This window comes from Aquarana catesbeiana, linkage group LG01 (genome assembly GCF_042186555.1).
Source record: "Aquarana catesbeiana isolate 2022-GZ linkage group LG01, ASM4218655v1, whole genome shotgun sequence".
Lineage (NCBI taxonomy): Eukaryota > Metazoa > Chordata > Amphibia > Anura > Ranidae > Aquarana > Aquarana catesbeiana.
The window spans coordinates 795913885-795930131 of record NC_133324.1 but is presented as its reverse complement, the minus strand read 5'-3'; the positions used below and the strand labels follow the sequence as shown (position 1 = coordinate 795930131).

Here is a 16247-nt window from a genome sequence, read left to right as displayed (position 1 = left end):
GTGAGGGGGGGGGGGGTGCCTTTCCCCATATCAGCTGTCTTGGCTGTGTCCCCAGACTTCATACTCAGTGCTGAACAGGAAGAGAAAATCTGTAACATGATGTGAACTTTCTATATACAGATGGAGACAGCAGAAATACGTATGTAATACGTAATATGTAAAACTTATGTAGGGAGATTTGTTTCATCCCTATGTATCATCTGAGGCTGTTCACTTCACTGGGTATATGTGAGGGTTTACATCCACTTTAACCTATAAGGCTGTGCAAGTCTTCTCTCTCAGCCGCTGCTTTTTTTTTTTTTTTTTTTTTTTAGAAAGACCGATTGCTGCAGGTTTCTTGTTCTTTGTTGTTTTCTTGGGCCTTCGTTTGCTATGTTACCCTTATCTCTGTTGGGATGTCCCAGAGGTTAAAGACTTCCTGTATCTATTTTTGTACTTGCCAAAAAATTCTTCTTGGAGTCCATTGAGGAACACAGGCGTCGCCCATCTATGTTCATGATCATGCTCTTGGTACTGCTTTGCTACAAAACCGAGGCATGATGGTAGTAGGAGAAGATTTTACCCTGGGCTGGCCTACGGTTTGTTTTTTTGCCAGTCCTCCGGTAGGTGGCAATATAATCAAATACATAAAGATGTCCTATGTCTCTCAACAGACTCCAAGAAAAAAAATACAAAAATCCTATTTTTCTATTTATAGAGCAAAAAGAAAATATACAGCTGACTGTCTGGAGCCCAGAAGATACACCTGTAACTGCCAAAGATGTGAATGAACTTGATGTCATACTATTTGAGAGTGAGAGTTTGGTTAATCATTATAGGTAAATGTAAAATTTATATGATCTCCCTAAATTTTTTGTCTAGAGCTGAAAAAAAAGTACCTTTCACTAAACGTATTTTTAACTGAGGATCTTCTCTTCATATCTAATTGTATTGCCGCAGAAAGAATAAAGTTGCTTTCTGCTTTGTATTTTTCAGGGGTGACATTATGAATATAACCAAAGACCTTATTTCTTGTATGCTTATTGAATAGTAAATGTACATACTGGTCTGTTTTTCCACTAATGGAATTTGTGTGCCAAGTAGAGATGGGAAGACCTGGAAAAAAAACTGAAAAATATGGAAAAAACAGTTTTTTTTTCTTTGTTTTTTTTTTTTTTTTTCAAAGCCATTTGTTTTGGGTGGGGTTCTGAAAAATTGGAAAGTGTGGAATGTTCTTTTACAATGATAATATATCTATGGCATGATATACAAACTATATAACAATGATGGCGAACCTATGGCACCCGTGCCACAGCTGACACGCAGACAAACGAACAAAAACAAGATATTTGGGGGGCACACCTTCTCATTAAAGCTGGTGCAGCCATAAGACCATACAATAAAAGAAAAATATTACAGCGCACACCTGCAAAAAAACATTCACCTCCAGCAAGGCTAGTTTAAAAACACTTAAACATTCTCAAAGACATTTTCAAAAATATGGGGATTTGGTCACACCATATTGCTATGTGGTGCTAAGCCCACTTACTGCGACAAAGTACCCCATGATTAGTGGGTCCTACACTATCCATAGATTTGTGAGATCCTGCTTCTCTGAACCATGAGAGCTACACTCTTCTAAATGGGAGAATCTTGAGGTCTCCACCTATGACACAAGTGGACACTAATGAGAGGTACTTAATGAGGGAATAGGGTGCTCCTATCCCTATCCCAGAAGATACACCTGTATATGATCTCCCTAAATTTTTTGTCTAGAGCTGAAAAAAAAGTACCTTTCACTAAACGTATTTTTAACTGAGGATCTTCTCTTCATATCTAATTGTATTGCCACAGAAAGAATAAAGTTGCTTTCTGCTTTGTATTCTGCAGGGGTGACATTATGAATATAACCAAAGACCTTATTTCTTGTATGCTTATTGAATAATGTACATACTGGTCTGTTTTTCCACTAATGGAATTTGTGTACCAAGTAGAGATGGGAAGGCCTGGGAAAAAAACTGAAAAATATGGAAAAAAAATTTTTTTTTTCAAAGCCATTTGTTTTGGGTGGGGTTCTGAAAAATTGGAAAGTGTGGAATGTTCTTTTACAATGGTAATATATCTATGGCATGATATACAAACTATATAACAATGATGGCAAACCTATGGCACGCGTGCCGCAGCTGGCACGCAGAGCCCTCTCTGTGGGCATGCAAGCTCACGGAGCCAGCGCAGCCAGGCTAGTGGGGGGGGGGAATCCCCTGCCAGGTAGTCAGTTGCATTGGCGGTGCCGGCACGGAGGAGCCGGCTCCCTTCCTTGCATCAGTGGCATTGGCAGGGGGAGTGGGCAGTCAGTCATTTGTGACATTTAGGTTGGTGTAAAGTTATTCCTCCGCCATCCTGAGGGTCTGTGCTGCAGCTGATTTGCCTCCCCCGGACCCCTACACCTCCGGTGAGGCATTCGGCCAATCCTTTTTTACGGCACCCTATTCCAGCTCCCCCTGCCCCAGGACTATTTTGGTTCAGCCTGTCCCTCTGGCACTGCAAACTGTGGAACAGCGGAGGGGGAGGGGCAATGCTCGAAGCAGATCATGACCATGGGAGAGGTGCAGTGGCTGCCAGCTGACCTCCTGGCGGCTGGGATATCAAGGAGCAGCTGGAGGGCAGGGACTCCTGCAATACTGCCTGCCAGGTACTGGGGAGGCCATGGAGTGGTATGGAGGATGATGGATCCTCTGATCTACATTCAGCTGTGTATTGGGGGGGGGGGGGGGGGTATGAGCAGTGCAGGAAGTATGTGTCAGGTAGATGGAGGCTTGAGATCGGCACAGGAGGCATGCACAGGACACAGATTGGCGCAGGAGGCATGCACAGGACACAGACTGGCACAGGAGGCATGCACAGGACACAGACTGGCACAGGAGGCATGCACAGGACACAGACTGGCACAGGAGGCATGCACAGGACACAGACTGGCACAGGAGGCATGCACAGGACACAGACTGGCACAGGAGGCATGCACAGGACACAGACTGGCACAGGAGGCATGCACAGGACACAGTGAGGTAGATAGATCTGAGATCTGCACAGGTAGGCATGCACAGGACATAGGGAGGTATGCAATAGACACAGTGAGGTATGCAGCTGCAGATGGGCATTGTTGACCCTCTTTTCCACTTACAGTAGCTGCTGCATTTCTCACCCTCGGCTTATACTCGGGTCAATACGTTTTCCCAGTTTTTTGTGGTAAATTAGGGGCCTCGGCTTATATTCGGATCGACCTATACTCAAGTATATACGGTAAGCCTTCAAAATGGGGACTTTTGATTTCTCATGTTCAGCTCCCATAGACTTTTTTCCCCTGTTCGGGAGTTCTGATGTTCGGACCATCTCAATTCTCCACCATTGCAGCATTATGTTCACCTATAGACTGGTCAGTAAATTGTTTTTTCTTTTCCTCCTCTCAATAAAATGATGAGACCAATATCTAGAGTTTGGAAACATTTACACAGTGGAATTTCTGCTGAGAGCAAAGCTGCAATTTGCAAATATTGTGAGAAGAAATATTATTTTCCAAATGCTACAAGGATGGCAAAACAGATATAAAGATATAAAAACATACTTTATGGAACTAAATGATGAGGACCATAATGAAAGTGCAAGTAGCTTTTCCTTTTTGCAGTTCTCATTCCAGAAACACTCTCTTTCTGCTGCTTCTGGATCATCACAAAGTGTTTTTTCTCCAGCAGCATCTTGAAGTAAGGAAGTATTACAGACCAGGGCCTCCCAAAAATGCACAATCCCTTCCTTTATAGAGAAAATGACACCTGAAAATCAGGAGAACATTGATCAAGCTCTTGCAAGAGCAATATATGCTTCTGGATCAGCCTTGTCCATAACTGAAAATGCATATTGGAAGGAGCTTTTAAATTATTATGAGGGAAAGTGGGTGGGTACCTGTTCTCATGTATAGTTGACATGTTCTGAACACATACAGTTATTCAATTTATAATTTATAAATCCAAATTTAAAGAGCAAGTTTAGTTTTTTACTGAATAAGCTGTACTTTTATTTCAAGCATAATACTTTTATATACGCGGTATTTCATGTTTCCAGTGTAACAAAATGACTTTCAATTTGTAAAACTACACACTGATTTATTTATTTTTCAACTTTTCCAAAATTTCAAATTGTTTTTCTTGGGGGGGGAAAACAGGGATACGTTTTTTTTTTTTTGTTTTTTTTTTCCCCATGGCTTCAATTTCTGGAAATTTTACTTCTCTAGTGCCAAGTATATAAAAATGTTTTTAAACATGTTTTCTTTGTTTCCAAAGGCGGCTTTGTTTACATCTCTAAGGGTCCTTTCACATGGAGCGGATCCGCTGGACGGACTCCGCCAGTTCACCCAGAGGTTCGCTCCGTTGATCCCTGTTGAGCAGGCGGATGACAGGTCCGTCTCTGCTCACTGTGCAGGAATGGACCTGTCACAGCCCTGCTGTTCTCTATGGTGAGATCGGATGAAAATGACAGACTCCATTTTCATCCAATCCATTGGACGGATGGTGAACATATTGCCATCCGTCTGTTTTGAGAGGATCTTTTCGGATCGGAAAGGCAGGCGGATTTCAGCGGACACATCTCACTGATATCCACCTGCCCATAGAAGTCAATGGGTGACCTGCTCGGATCCGCTTGCAGATGAACAGGCGGATCCGAGTGGCGCGATCGCGTGAAAGGTGCCTTAAAGTAACATATATTGACAATTTTTTTTGTTTGCATTGTACAATCATTAAGCATTTCTTATGAAAACTATTTCCCATGGTTCATTACATGTCATATAAGCTAAAAACATTCTTTTACAGGGAATCTATTGATGGGGCATGTAGAAAAGCAGTAGATAATTTTTTTCTCAGTTATAAAGATCAACTAACTGCAACTGTAAGTATTAGACAGAAATGCGTTTAATATCAGATATAACTACATACCTTACAAGTGTAAACTGAAGTAGAATTTAAAAGCAATAGAATATTAGCATCTACTTGTCCTAATAGTGTTATCTTTAAAAAAGTGATATCACTGATTGCAGTAGTATATTGGTGACGGCCTTGGATCTGGTGTTGACTACCTAGCATAACATCTGGTACATTTCCATATATATTGAAAACAATAGAAAGTAGGGTATGACTCCATCCTTTTTACAGTGGAATGTAATTGGAGCCTCAGTCATTTTTATGATGTCTTTATTATGATACTGGTATTTTCTGTAAATTATGAGAGATGAGAACTACACCATCCATAAATGTCTGGCATCAGAAGTAGGACTGCAACTAACGATTATTTTCATAATCGATTAGTTGGCCGATTATTATTTCGATTAATCGGTTAATAACCTTAAAAAAAAAAAGTGTTGTGTATAATTTAGTTAATATGTAAAGTTTTAAAAAAAGGCAATTTATTCTTAAATAGCTCTATGCAGTGGTAAATAAAAATAGCCAACTATATATATAGGGAGCAAAATATCTAATCCACTCTGAGAATAACAGGCAGAAGAGATATACTGTGTATATACTATAAGAGGAGATATACTCTATATACTATTAGAGGAGAGATAAGAACGTTCCTTCGATTTTCTAATCGTTAGTGGGGTCAAATCGGCGTTCATTTTCAACCACAGTAATAGGAAAATTTGGAAATAATAAAAAACTTCTAGGTGAAAGGAATTATCAGACAGTGTATGTGGTTTTCGTTCAGAAATTACAATTATTTTAAAAACCAGTGAAAATTTCAAACATTCGTTCATTCATCGAATGTGCAAAGATTTTTCGTCTGAATATTCTCATATGAAAATTGATCCGTGTGGCCAGCATAAGGCTCGGTACACACCTATGCAGTTTGCTTTTGATCTGTTTCTGCAGTGCTCTTTTCTGTGCGTTTTGATTTTTGCGCACGTGATTTTGCTGTGATTTGCGTTTTTGCATGTTTTTTGGTCAATTTGTTGTTGGGCAGATTAAAAAACACAAATTGCTGCAAAAAACGCATTACATGTTTTTCTGCAGCTTCTCAATTGAAGTATGTTGAACCAAAAAAGCACTGTTTTGCGTTAAAGTCACTGACGCTTTCCAAATATGCAGCGGCTAAAAAAGCATAGATGTGAACGTGTCCCATAGGAAACCATGTAAATGAACTGTAGTCCGTTTCTGCAAAAAGCACCAAAAAACACATAGATGTAAACCAGGTGTAAGACGTTTAGTAACATAATGGGGTAAAAAAAACGAATATTAGCCCTTTATAGTACCAAAAAAGCAAATAATCACTACTGTAAGGGGGTTCATTTTTTTTTTTTTTACTGTAGAACTGTGAAAGAAATAGTTACAGTAGCGATCATTTGCTGTTTTTGTACTATAAAGGGCTCATTTTAGTTTTTTTTTTAACCACATTATGTTACTGGCCGATTAATCGATTATGAAAATAGTAATCGATTATTTTCATAATCGATTAGTTGTCGATTAATCGATTAGTTGTTTCAGCCCTAATCAGAAGCTATTTATTGTATTCCAGTTTCAATCCTAAATACCCCACTCCACTCTCCTGCACTCTGATTTGTTTCACAAACCCCAGGCTTAGTTGTAAATGTTAAGTCAAGGAACCGAGAGTAGTGTGTACATACAGTATGTTTCCCTAAACGTCTTTCAGGACAGCACCTGAGAGAGTGGCTCCTCCCACATGTCAACAGGAAACACTACTTCCACCGAACTTAAAAGGAGGCATTTTCCCACATATCGACAGTTTTTGTGTTTCCTCTGGCAGGGAACACCTAGTGGAGAGTCAGGAGCTCTTAGGTGCTGTCCTGAGAGACCCGGCTTCCTGCTCCACCGTTTTTGTATTTCAGAGAGCCCTTCCTCCCATACCACAGAGAGCTGCTGGACGGGCTCCTTCTCCCTCTTGAGTGCTCAGGGAGAGCTGGTACTGCTCCATGGGATGCCGCTCCTAGGCGGCGGTGAGGCTGTCAGCGAACATAATTTTCTTTCTGTCCAGCCCGCCTCTCTGGTATGCAGCCGCCACCATCTTGAGACTGGCATTTGGGTGACTTTGTCCATCGGAAGTGAGGTATCCGGAAAGGGCCGGCATTCAAGGAGCAGGCGTGTGGCATCACATCTGCTGGAGGGTTCAGCAGCTGCAGCAAGTGAGACAGGCACCAGCAAGGCCCAGGTAAGGGATGGATGTGTGTACTGCCCTATTTACTTTGGGGTCTCTCTATCTCTAATACTTGCCTCAGTGGTAGGGGCCTGTCTGGGCATGTGACTTTTTTTATTGTTCTTCCTGCGTACCTGTGGTGAGCATATTTGAAGGATTCAGGTTGACTCACTGGGATGGTTTTGTCTTGTGTTTCCTTTTTTTGTCACGGTAGGCCAAGAGCTCTGACCCAGTGGTTAAAGGGAAATGTCCTTCATGCAAAGCAAAATTACCCGAGGGCTGGAAGAAGACACAGTGTCAAATATGCATTAACTCCCTAGTTAAAGAAGAAGCTTCTTCCACATGTAGCGATTTGATTGCATCAGTTAAAGACCTGAATGCTACCATTCAATCGTTTCGCTCTTCACTTACAAATCCATCTTTGAGTCAGCCAGCTACCTCCTAATACTCTCAGGGCTCACTGTTAGTCCCGACGCGGGAGGCTGAAGTAGGTCCTCCTACCCAAGAGGGACATTCCTCCCCTCATTCCAAGGAAGATTCAAAGGAAGAGGAGGAGGAAGGGATGGAATATGCGCCCTCTAAATACAAACTATCTTTAGAGCAAGTAGATGGCCTATTAAAGGCAATTTATGCTACCTTGGGCTTGGAAGAAGAGAGAAAAAAATTTTCTCTGCATGACAGGATGTACGCAGGTCTCAGTGAACCTAAACATCTTACTTTTCCGGTACACTCTGTAATCTCTGAGGCCATTAAGAAGGAAATGGCAGAACCAGAGAGCCTTTTTTCCCCAAGGGCTCATAAAAGGCATTTTTCCATTTGATGAAGACCCAGCAGCACTTTGGAATAAAGTTCCTAAACTCGATGCAGCCTTCTCCCAGGTTTCAAGGCATTCAAGGATATGACCTGGTATTCAAGGCTATGGGAATATTGAAGGACCCCATGGACAAAAAAATGGAACAACAACTTAAGAGCTTGGCAATCCATCATGGGCAATCTCAAACCGGTGATGGCAACTACTTGCGTCTATAGAAATATGGAATGTTGGGTAAACCAGCATAAGGCCCATATCGTAGCGGATTCAACCAGGCAAGAAATTCTTGATTCCTTCACAACCTTGTCGGCGGCTGTAGCTTCTATTTCAGACGCATCGGTAGAGTCTATAAGATGACAGCAAGATCTGCAGCCCTAACTAACTCAGCCAGGAGGGCTCTGTGGTTGAAGACCTGGCCGGGGGATGCGGCATTCAGAAGTAAACTTTGTGGTGTTCCATTCATGGGAGATTTATTATTCGGCCCTGATTTCGATTCAGTTCTGGATAGGACAGCCGACAAAGTCATTTCCTGTTGAAGTAAAAGTGACCGGTTAAACTGCTTTTTCAACCTCAAAGGGCTCAGGAACAAAGTGGCAAACTCCAAGAGAAAAGAAGAAATTGGCCAACGCAGAAGAGCAAAGGGAATGTCCTTTTCCATCTTCCTGTGTCAACCAACAAAACGCAATGACTCCAGTGGGAGGAAGGCTTCAAAAATTCCTCACTCACTGGGCTAGCGTGACAGAAAACCAATATATTCTAAACATGCTGTCCCAGGGATACAAAATAGAGTTTTCGGATCCTCCTCCAGAAAGCTACTTTTGTGACAAACCCACCAAGGGATACAACAAAAGCCCTAGCTATGAAGAACCTGTTAAAGGATCTGATGCAACAGGTGGTTGTGGTTCAGGTATCTCCAGAGGACTGTCATCAGGGATTCTGTTCCCATATCTTTCTAGAAAAGAAGCCATCCAGAAGTTTGTCTTGATCCTCAACTTGCCACTGAACAAGTTAGTCCTATACAAGCGGTTTCGTGTGGACTCCATCTTTACGGTCAGGAATATGATGCCATGAAGCATTCCTTGGACAACAATCGACTTAAGAGATGCTTACCTGCATGTTTGTTATAGCTCCTCAGTCCCAATAATTCCTGAGGATGGCGGTGAATATGGGGAAGGAGGTGCTGCATCTGCAATTCAAGGCCCTTCCTTTCGTCTGCCCCGTGAGTCTTTACAAAAGTAATGGCGGAAGCCCTCGCCTCTCTCCGCCTTCAGGGAATTGCAGTAATCCCATATCTGGACGACCACCTCTTCTTTGTCCCCTCCAAAGAGAAATTGCAAGAAGACCTGGGAAAGGCCCGCAGTCATTTGGAAGCCTTGGGTTGGATTGTGAACTTTTTCAAAAATCAAACTTCAATCCACCTCAGCAGGTACAATTTCTGGGGTATTGAGTAAGCTCAGTAGAGCAAAGAATTTTTGTTCCGGAAGAGAAGAAAGTCAAGGTCCAGGGTGTAGTATCCATGCTACAGACAAATCCGGAGATGTCGGTCAGAAAGGTTATGTCAGCTCTAGGGACTTTAACCTCAACTATGCCAGTCATCCAATGGGCAAGGATACATTTCAGGCCACTGTCGAGTTCCCTCCTAAAGGTATGGAACAGGCTGGAAACTTTAGAGACAAAGGTAAAGATCCTCACCAGGGTCAAGCGGACACTTTGGTGGTGGAGGTATCAGTCAATTCTGTCAAAGGGCCTATTTTGGTCCTTCCCGATCAAAAAAAATTGTGACGTCAGACGCCAGCGTGTGATGATTGGGGGGGCCCACCTGGATCAGAGTTTGGCACAGGGAGTATGGTCCCGGACAGAGGCAGTGAAGTCCTCAAATTGGAGGGAGATAAAGGCAGTCGCCTTAGCAGTGGCTGCCTTCTCTCCAAACCTGGGTTTCCATGTGCAGATTCTTGCAGACAACGCCACTACCGTAGCCTACCTGAACAAGCAGGGGGGCACGAAGCAAAGCTCTTCAGTTGCTGTTAACAGAAATTCTGGAGTGGGCAGAAAATTATTTACTGTCCTTGTCAGCGGTCAATCTCAAAGGCGCACCAAACCGAGTGGCAGACTTTTTGAGCAGGTGGCAAATTCAGGAGACGGAGTGGAGCTTGGATCTAGATATTTCTTTCTCGAACATCACGGGACACAGAGCCACAGTAATTACTGATGGATTATATAGGTATCACTGGTGATTGGACACTGGCACACCCTATCAGGAAGTTCAACCCCCTATATAATCCCTCCCCCTTGCAGGGATACCTCAGTTTTTACGCCAGTGTCTTAGGTGATGGACGTGTAAAGATGTCCTGTGCTGAGCTCCAAAGGGAATATCCTATATCCTATACTGGGGCAAGCCAGGCGAACCGGATCCATTCAAAGTGTCTTTTCATGGCCGAATTGAATGGTACCTGGGCCTCGTGTCCGAAGAAACGAGGTTTTACCCGTAATGCTTCTCTTTTTAGAGAGCTGGACCCCGCAGATCAGAAAATGGCTTTAAACTTCCTAATTTCTGGCGAGGTGCTTTATGGTCCCAGAACTGTTGGATCCCCCTATTCGTAGGGGGCCCCAGTCTCTGACGGTTTTTTCAAACGGAGCCCACCGTGAGAGGTGATGATTGGGTCTGTGTAAACAGCACCCTGCGGCTGGATAAGGTAAGAGGAGATTCCACAGAATTTTTGAGTTCTAGTGGTTTTTCTCCTTTAAGGTAAATGCATGCTATGCCTATTGTGACCACCGGGGGCTGCCAAGAGCACAAACCTGCACATGCTGACTGTCTGTCTCAGGTGTTTTCATCGCTGATTATGTCCCAGCGTCTCAAGCAGGCTGCAAACAGGTAAGATGGAAAGGGAGATTTCTCATGTTTGAATGTTCCCCCCAGGCTAGAGAGGGGCCACAGGGGTCTAGAAAGTGGTTATACCACCCGGGCTCTGCGGCCTAATGGCCACCATCTCTGAAGATAGCCGTTCAGGCAGATCAGACAGAGGAGCTCTGGGATAAAGGAGATGAATCCCTTTCAGAGGTTCAGGATGGGACGGATGATTCCTCTTCGGAGGAATCAGGTGGAGAGGGACCCTCTGCGACTTCCCAAGAGGAGAAAGTCTTAGTGCAGATCCTCACTGGATTGGTCCGCTCCACATTTAAGTTGCCCATACCTGAAACTGCTAAAGAATCCTCTTCTGCTTTGGGGTCACTGAAACCTTTCCAAGCAGCACATGCTTTTCCTGTTCATACTTTACTTGAAAAGCTCATTTATTCTGAGTGGGATCACCCAGACAAACGTTTTTTTCCGCCGAGAAAGTTTTCAACACTTTATCCGATGGAAGAAAAGTTTATTAAAATGTGGGGAATACCGGCTATTGATGCCGCCATTTCCTCCGTAAATAATAGCCTGACTTGTCCTGTAGACAATGCTCAGATGCACAGGGATCCTGTAGATAAAAGGATGGAATCCCTATTAAAGGATGTTTTCTCCTTGGCAGGATCAGTGGCCCAGCCTGCAGTAGCAGCGATTGGAGTCTGTCAATACTTAAGAGACCATGTTAAGCAGGTCATCAAAGTATTACCTGAACAGCAGGCCCAGGGGTTTGCTAACCTTCCAGCGGCCTTATGCTTTGTGGTTGACGCCATTAGAGATTCTATCGTGCAAACCTCTTTCACTGGGGTTGGTGCATATACGTAGAATCCTATGGTTGAAAAATTGGTCAGCCGAAGCACCATGTAAGAAGCTACTGGCTGGGTTTCCATTTCGTGGTGCAAGGTTGTTTGGAGAGGACTTGGATAACTATATCAAGAGAATCTCTTGTGGGAAAAGCACTCTCTTACCTGTCAAGAAGAAGAGTAAGCGTCCCTCTTTCAAACGGACTCTTTCCCCAGCGCCTTCAGCCTCCAGGCAGTCTCGACGGCCGCCTCCATCGGGGTCCAGAGACAAGAGTCAACCCCAGGGACAAAAGAAGTCCTGGGGAAAGAAGCCTACTAGGCAAAACACTAAGACCTCTGCATGAGGGGGCGCCCCCGCTCACTCGAGTGGGGGGAAGACTGTGACAGTTCTCAGAGCTCTGGCAGGAGGACTTCCAGGACAGATGGGTAATCTCCACGGTAACCTTAGGGTACAAGTTGGAGTTTCAGGAATTCCCCTCTCCTCGGTTCCTCAGATCAAATGTTCCCAGAGACCCAGAGAAGAAGCAGTCGCTCGTTCTAGCGTTAGAGCGACTTTTGTCGCAGGAGGTCATTATGATAGTTCCCGCAAAGGACCAGGGATTGGGCTTCTATTCCAACCTTTTTACGGTCCAAAAGCCAAATGGGGATGTCAGGCCCGTTTTGGACTTAAGGGATCTGAACCGATTCCTAAGGATTCAATCCTTCCGCATGGAATCAATTCGAACAGTAGTTCCCACCCTCCAGGGAGGAGAATTTCTGGCATCAATAGACATCAGAGATGCATATCTGCATGTGCCCATTTTTCCTGCTCATCAGAAGTTTCTGCGCTTCGAGGTAGGAGGGCGCCATTTTCAGTTTGTGGCTCTGCCTTTCGGGATAGCCACTGCACCTCGAGTGTTCACAAAGATCTTGGCTCCTCCTCTGGCCAGATTAAGGGCTCAGGGTATAGCTGTCATAGCATACCTAGACGACCTGCTCTTGATAGACCGGTCGGTAGCCTCTTTGAATGGAAACTTGAGGACCACGGTCAGGTATCTAGAACACCTGGGTTGGATCCTCAACTTAGAAAAGTCTTTCCTAAAACCAGTAAGAAGACTGGAGTATTTAGGTCTGATTATAGACACAAGCCAGGAGAAAATATTTCTACCCCAGGCAAAGATCACTGCTTTGAGAGAGCTGATTCTGACAGTAAGGACCAAGAAGGGTCCCTCAGTCCGCCTTTGTATGAGGCTACTAAGGAAGATGGTGTCTTCATTCGAAGCAGTTCCCTATGCTCAGTTTCACTCAAGAATGCTGCAACACAGTATTCTGTCGACCTGGAACAAGAAGGTTCAGGCATTAGACTTCCGATGCACCTGTCGCATGCGGTGCGTCAGAGCCTCAATTGGTGGCTCATACCCGAAAACCTGCAGAAGGGGAAATCCTTTCTACCGGTTACCTGGACGGTGGTAACAACAGAGGCCAGTCTGTCAGGTTGGGGAGCAGTTCTGGAACAGGCTGCGGTCCAAGGGGTATGGTCCAAGACAGAGAGGACCTTACCCATCAACATTCTGGAGATCCGGGCGATACATCTAGCTCTAAAGGCCTGGACTATCAGGCTACAGGGTTGTCCGGTCAGGATCCAGTCCGACAATGCCACAGCAGTGGCTTATGTCAATCATCAGGGAGGCACCCGGAGCCGAGCTGCTCAAAAAGAGGTGAACCAGATCTTAGTCTGGGCAGAGATGCATGTGCCATGCATATCGACAGTTTTCATCCCGGGAATAGAGAATTGGCAGGCGGACTATCTAAGTCGCCAGCAGTTACTTCCAGGGGAATGGTCTCTGCATCACGACGTCTTTTGGGCCATATGCCAAAGATGGGGGGTTCCAGATGTAGATCTCTTTGCATCCCGATTCAACAAAAAGATAGACAGATTTGTGGCAAGGACAAAAGATCCTCTTGCATGCGGGACGGATGCGTTGGTGATTCCGTGGCATCGGTTCTCACTGATTTACGCATTCCCGCCTATTCTGCTACTACCACGACTCCTTCGCAGGATCAGGCAGGAAAGGAAGTCGGTACTTCTGGTGGCCCCCGCTTGGCCCAGAAGGACTTGGTATGCAGAAATAGTAAGGATGACGGTAGGTTCCCCGTGAACCCTACCGGTACGCCCAGACCTGTTATCTCAAAGTCCAGTGTTCCATCCTGCCTTACAAACGCTAAATTTGACGGTTTGGCTATTGAGACCCACGTTCTGAAGAGTCGTGGGCTCTCAGGTCCTGTCATATCTACCTTGATTAATGCAAGGAAGCCAGCTTCCAGGATGATTTATCATAGAGTCTGGAAGGCTTATATAACCTGGTGTGAATCCAGAGGTTGGCATCCCAGGAAATATGTCATAGGTAGAATCCTTGATTTTCTACAGATTAGAGATGAAGCTGGCCTTGAGTACCATCAAGGGCCAGGTCTCTGCTTTATCAGTGTTATTTCAGCGGCCACTTGCTTCGCATTCTTTGGTCCGAAACTTTGTGCAGGGGGTGATGCGTCTTAATCCTCCGGTTAAAGCGCCCCTAAACCCCTGGGACTTGAATTTGGTCCTGGCTGTGTTACAGAAACAGCCTTTTGAACCAATAAGTCAGATTCCTTTGGTCTTGTTGACAAGGAAATTAATTTTTCTGGTGGCCATCTCTTCTGCTAGAAGAGTATCAGAATTAGCAGCTCTTTCCTGTAAGGAGCCTTATTTGATTATACACAAGGATAGAGTGGTACTACGCCCTCATCCTAGTTTTTTACCGAAGGTGGTTTCTGATTTTCATTTAAACCAAGACATTGTTCTACCTTCCTTTTTTCCAGATCCCTGTTCTCCGGAAGAGAGATCTCTACATTCGTTGGATGTAGTAAGAGCAGTTAAGGCCTATCTAGGGGCAACTGCTCAGATCCGCAAGACGGATGTTTTGTTTGTGCTGCCAGAGGGTCCCAATAGAGGACAGGCAGCGTCAAAAGCTACCATTTCTAAATGGATTCGACAGTTGATCATTCAAGCTTACGGTTTGAAACAGAAGATTCCTCCGTTTCAGATCAGGGCACATTCCACAAGGGCTATTGGTGCTTCTTGGGCAGTGCATCACCAGGCCTCTATGGCTCAAATCTGCAAGGCCGCAACCCGGTCTTCAGTTCATACATTCACCAGATTCTATCAGGTGGATGTGAGAAGGCATGAGGATATCGCCTTTGGGCGTAGTGTGCTGCAGGCAGCGGTACAAGGTCCTCAGGTCTGATTGCACCCTACTTGGTCGTGGTTCCCCCCCCCCCCCTCAGGTAGCATTGCTCTGGGACATCATCATAATTACTGTGGCTCTGTGTCCCGTGATGTTCGAGAAAGAAAATAGGATTTTTTAAAACAGCTTACCTGTAAAATCCTTTTCTTTCGAAGGACATCACGGGACACAGAGGTCCCGCCCCTCTTCTAATACACTATATTGCTTGGCTACAAAACTGCGGTATCCCTGCAAGGGGGAGGGATTATATAGAGGGTTGAACTTCCTGATAGGGTGTGCCAGTGTCCAATCACCAGTGATACCTATATAACCCATCAGTAATTACTGTGGCTCTGTGTCCCGTGATGTCCTTCGAAAGAAAAGGATTTTACAGGTAAGCTGCTTTAAAAAAATCCTATTTTTTGCGTTGATCACCAGGCTCTGGGGCCATCCACAGGTGGACCTGTTTGCATCAAATCACACAGCTCCCTCATTTCTTTTCCCTTCACCGAGACAACCGTTTTAAGGGGAGATATATACCTTGGCACACCCTTGGAATTTTCACCTGGGTTACGCCTTTCCCCTGTTCCAGCTAATTCCATTAGTATTAAGGAAGATACAGAAAGAAAGCGTGTCTGTAATTTTGATTAATCTGTTCTGGCCAAAGAGAGCTTGGTTTTCCACCATTCTGCAAATGGCAGTCAAACCACTCTGGCAGCTTACTCTGACAGGATTTACTACTGCAGGGTCCAGTGTATTACCCAGATGTAGCCAGGCTAAGCCTCACCGCCTGGTATCTGAGGAGCAACTATTAAGGAATAAGGGATTGTCAGAACCTCTAGTTACTTTTTTCCTACTGGAAAGTAAAGTGGTTATTAGAACTATTTACACTAAGGTTTGGAAGGTCTACAATTTTATTTTTTTTTTGGTGTCGTTTGGCAAATAGAACTTTGGAAGATATTGTGTCAGTATTGGAATTTCTTCAAAACGGTACAGACAAAGGCCTTGCAGTTAGCACCCTTAAGGTGCAGTTGGCTGCATTGGGGGTTTTTCTGGAGAGACCAATTTCTTCAGAATCTTTGGTCACAAGATTTTTTAAGACACTTACTAGATAGATCTAGACCAGCTCCAGCTGAACATTTTCCTAAATGGGATCTGTCAGTTCTGCAAGCCTTCACAATGGAACGCTCTCAGTTAAGGAACCTTTTTTTTTACCCAGATAGGAGTATACTTAAAACAGATCCAGGGTTTTTGCCAAAAGTAGCGACAGTTCATAATCGGTCGCAGGAGATCATCTTGCCAACCTTTTGCTCAAACCCTTTGGG

The 16247-nt window shown here is 44.4% G+C and overlaps 1 protein-coding gene across 7 annotated transcripts in view; it reads left to right on the top strand.

Annotated features, from left to right (window-relative positions):
• Nucleotides 1–16247, top strand: part of CENPU (centromere protein U) — a 111584-nt gene that overhangs the window by 72313 nt on the left and 23024 nt on the right. For all 7 annotated transcript variants that reach the window (XM_073607258.1, XM_073607227.1, XM_073607243.1 and 4 more), the window contains 2 exons: nt 698–818; nt 4842–4917. In XM_073607258.1, coding sequence (XP_073463359.1) covers nt 698–818; nt 4842–4917 — 197 coding nt within the window. The remainder of the gene's footprint in view (nt 1–697; nt 819–4841; nt 4918–16247) is intronic.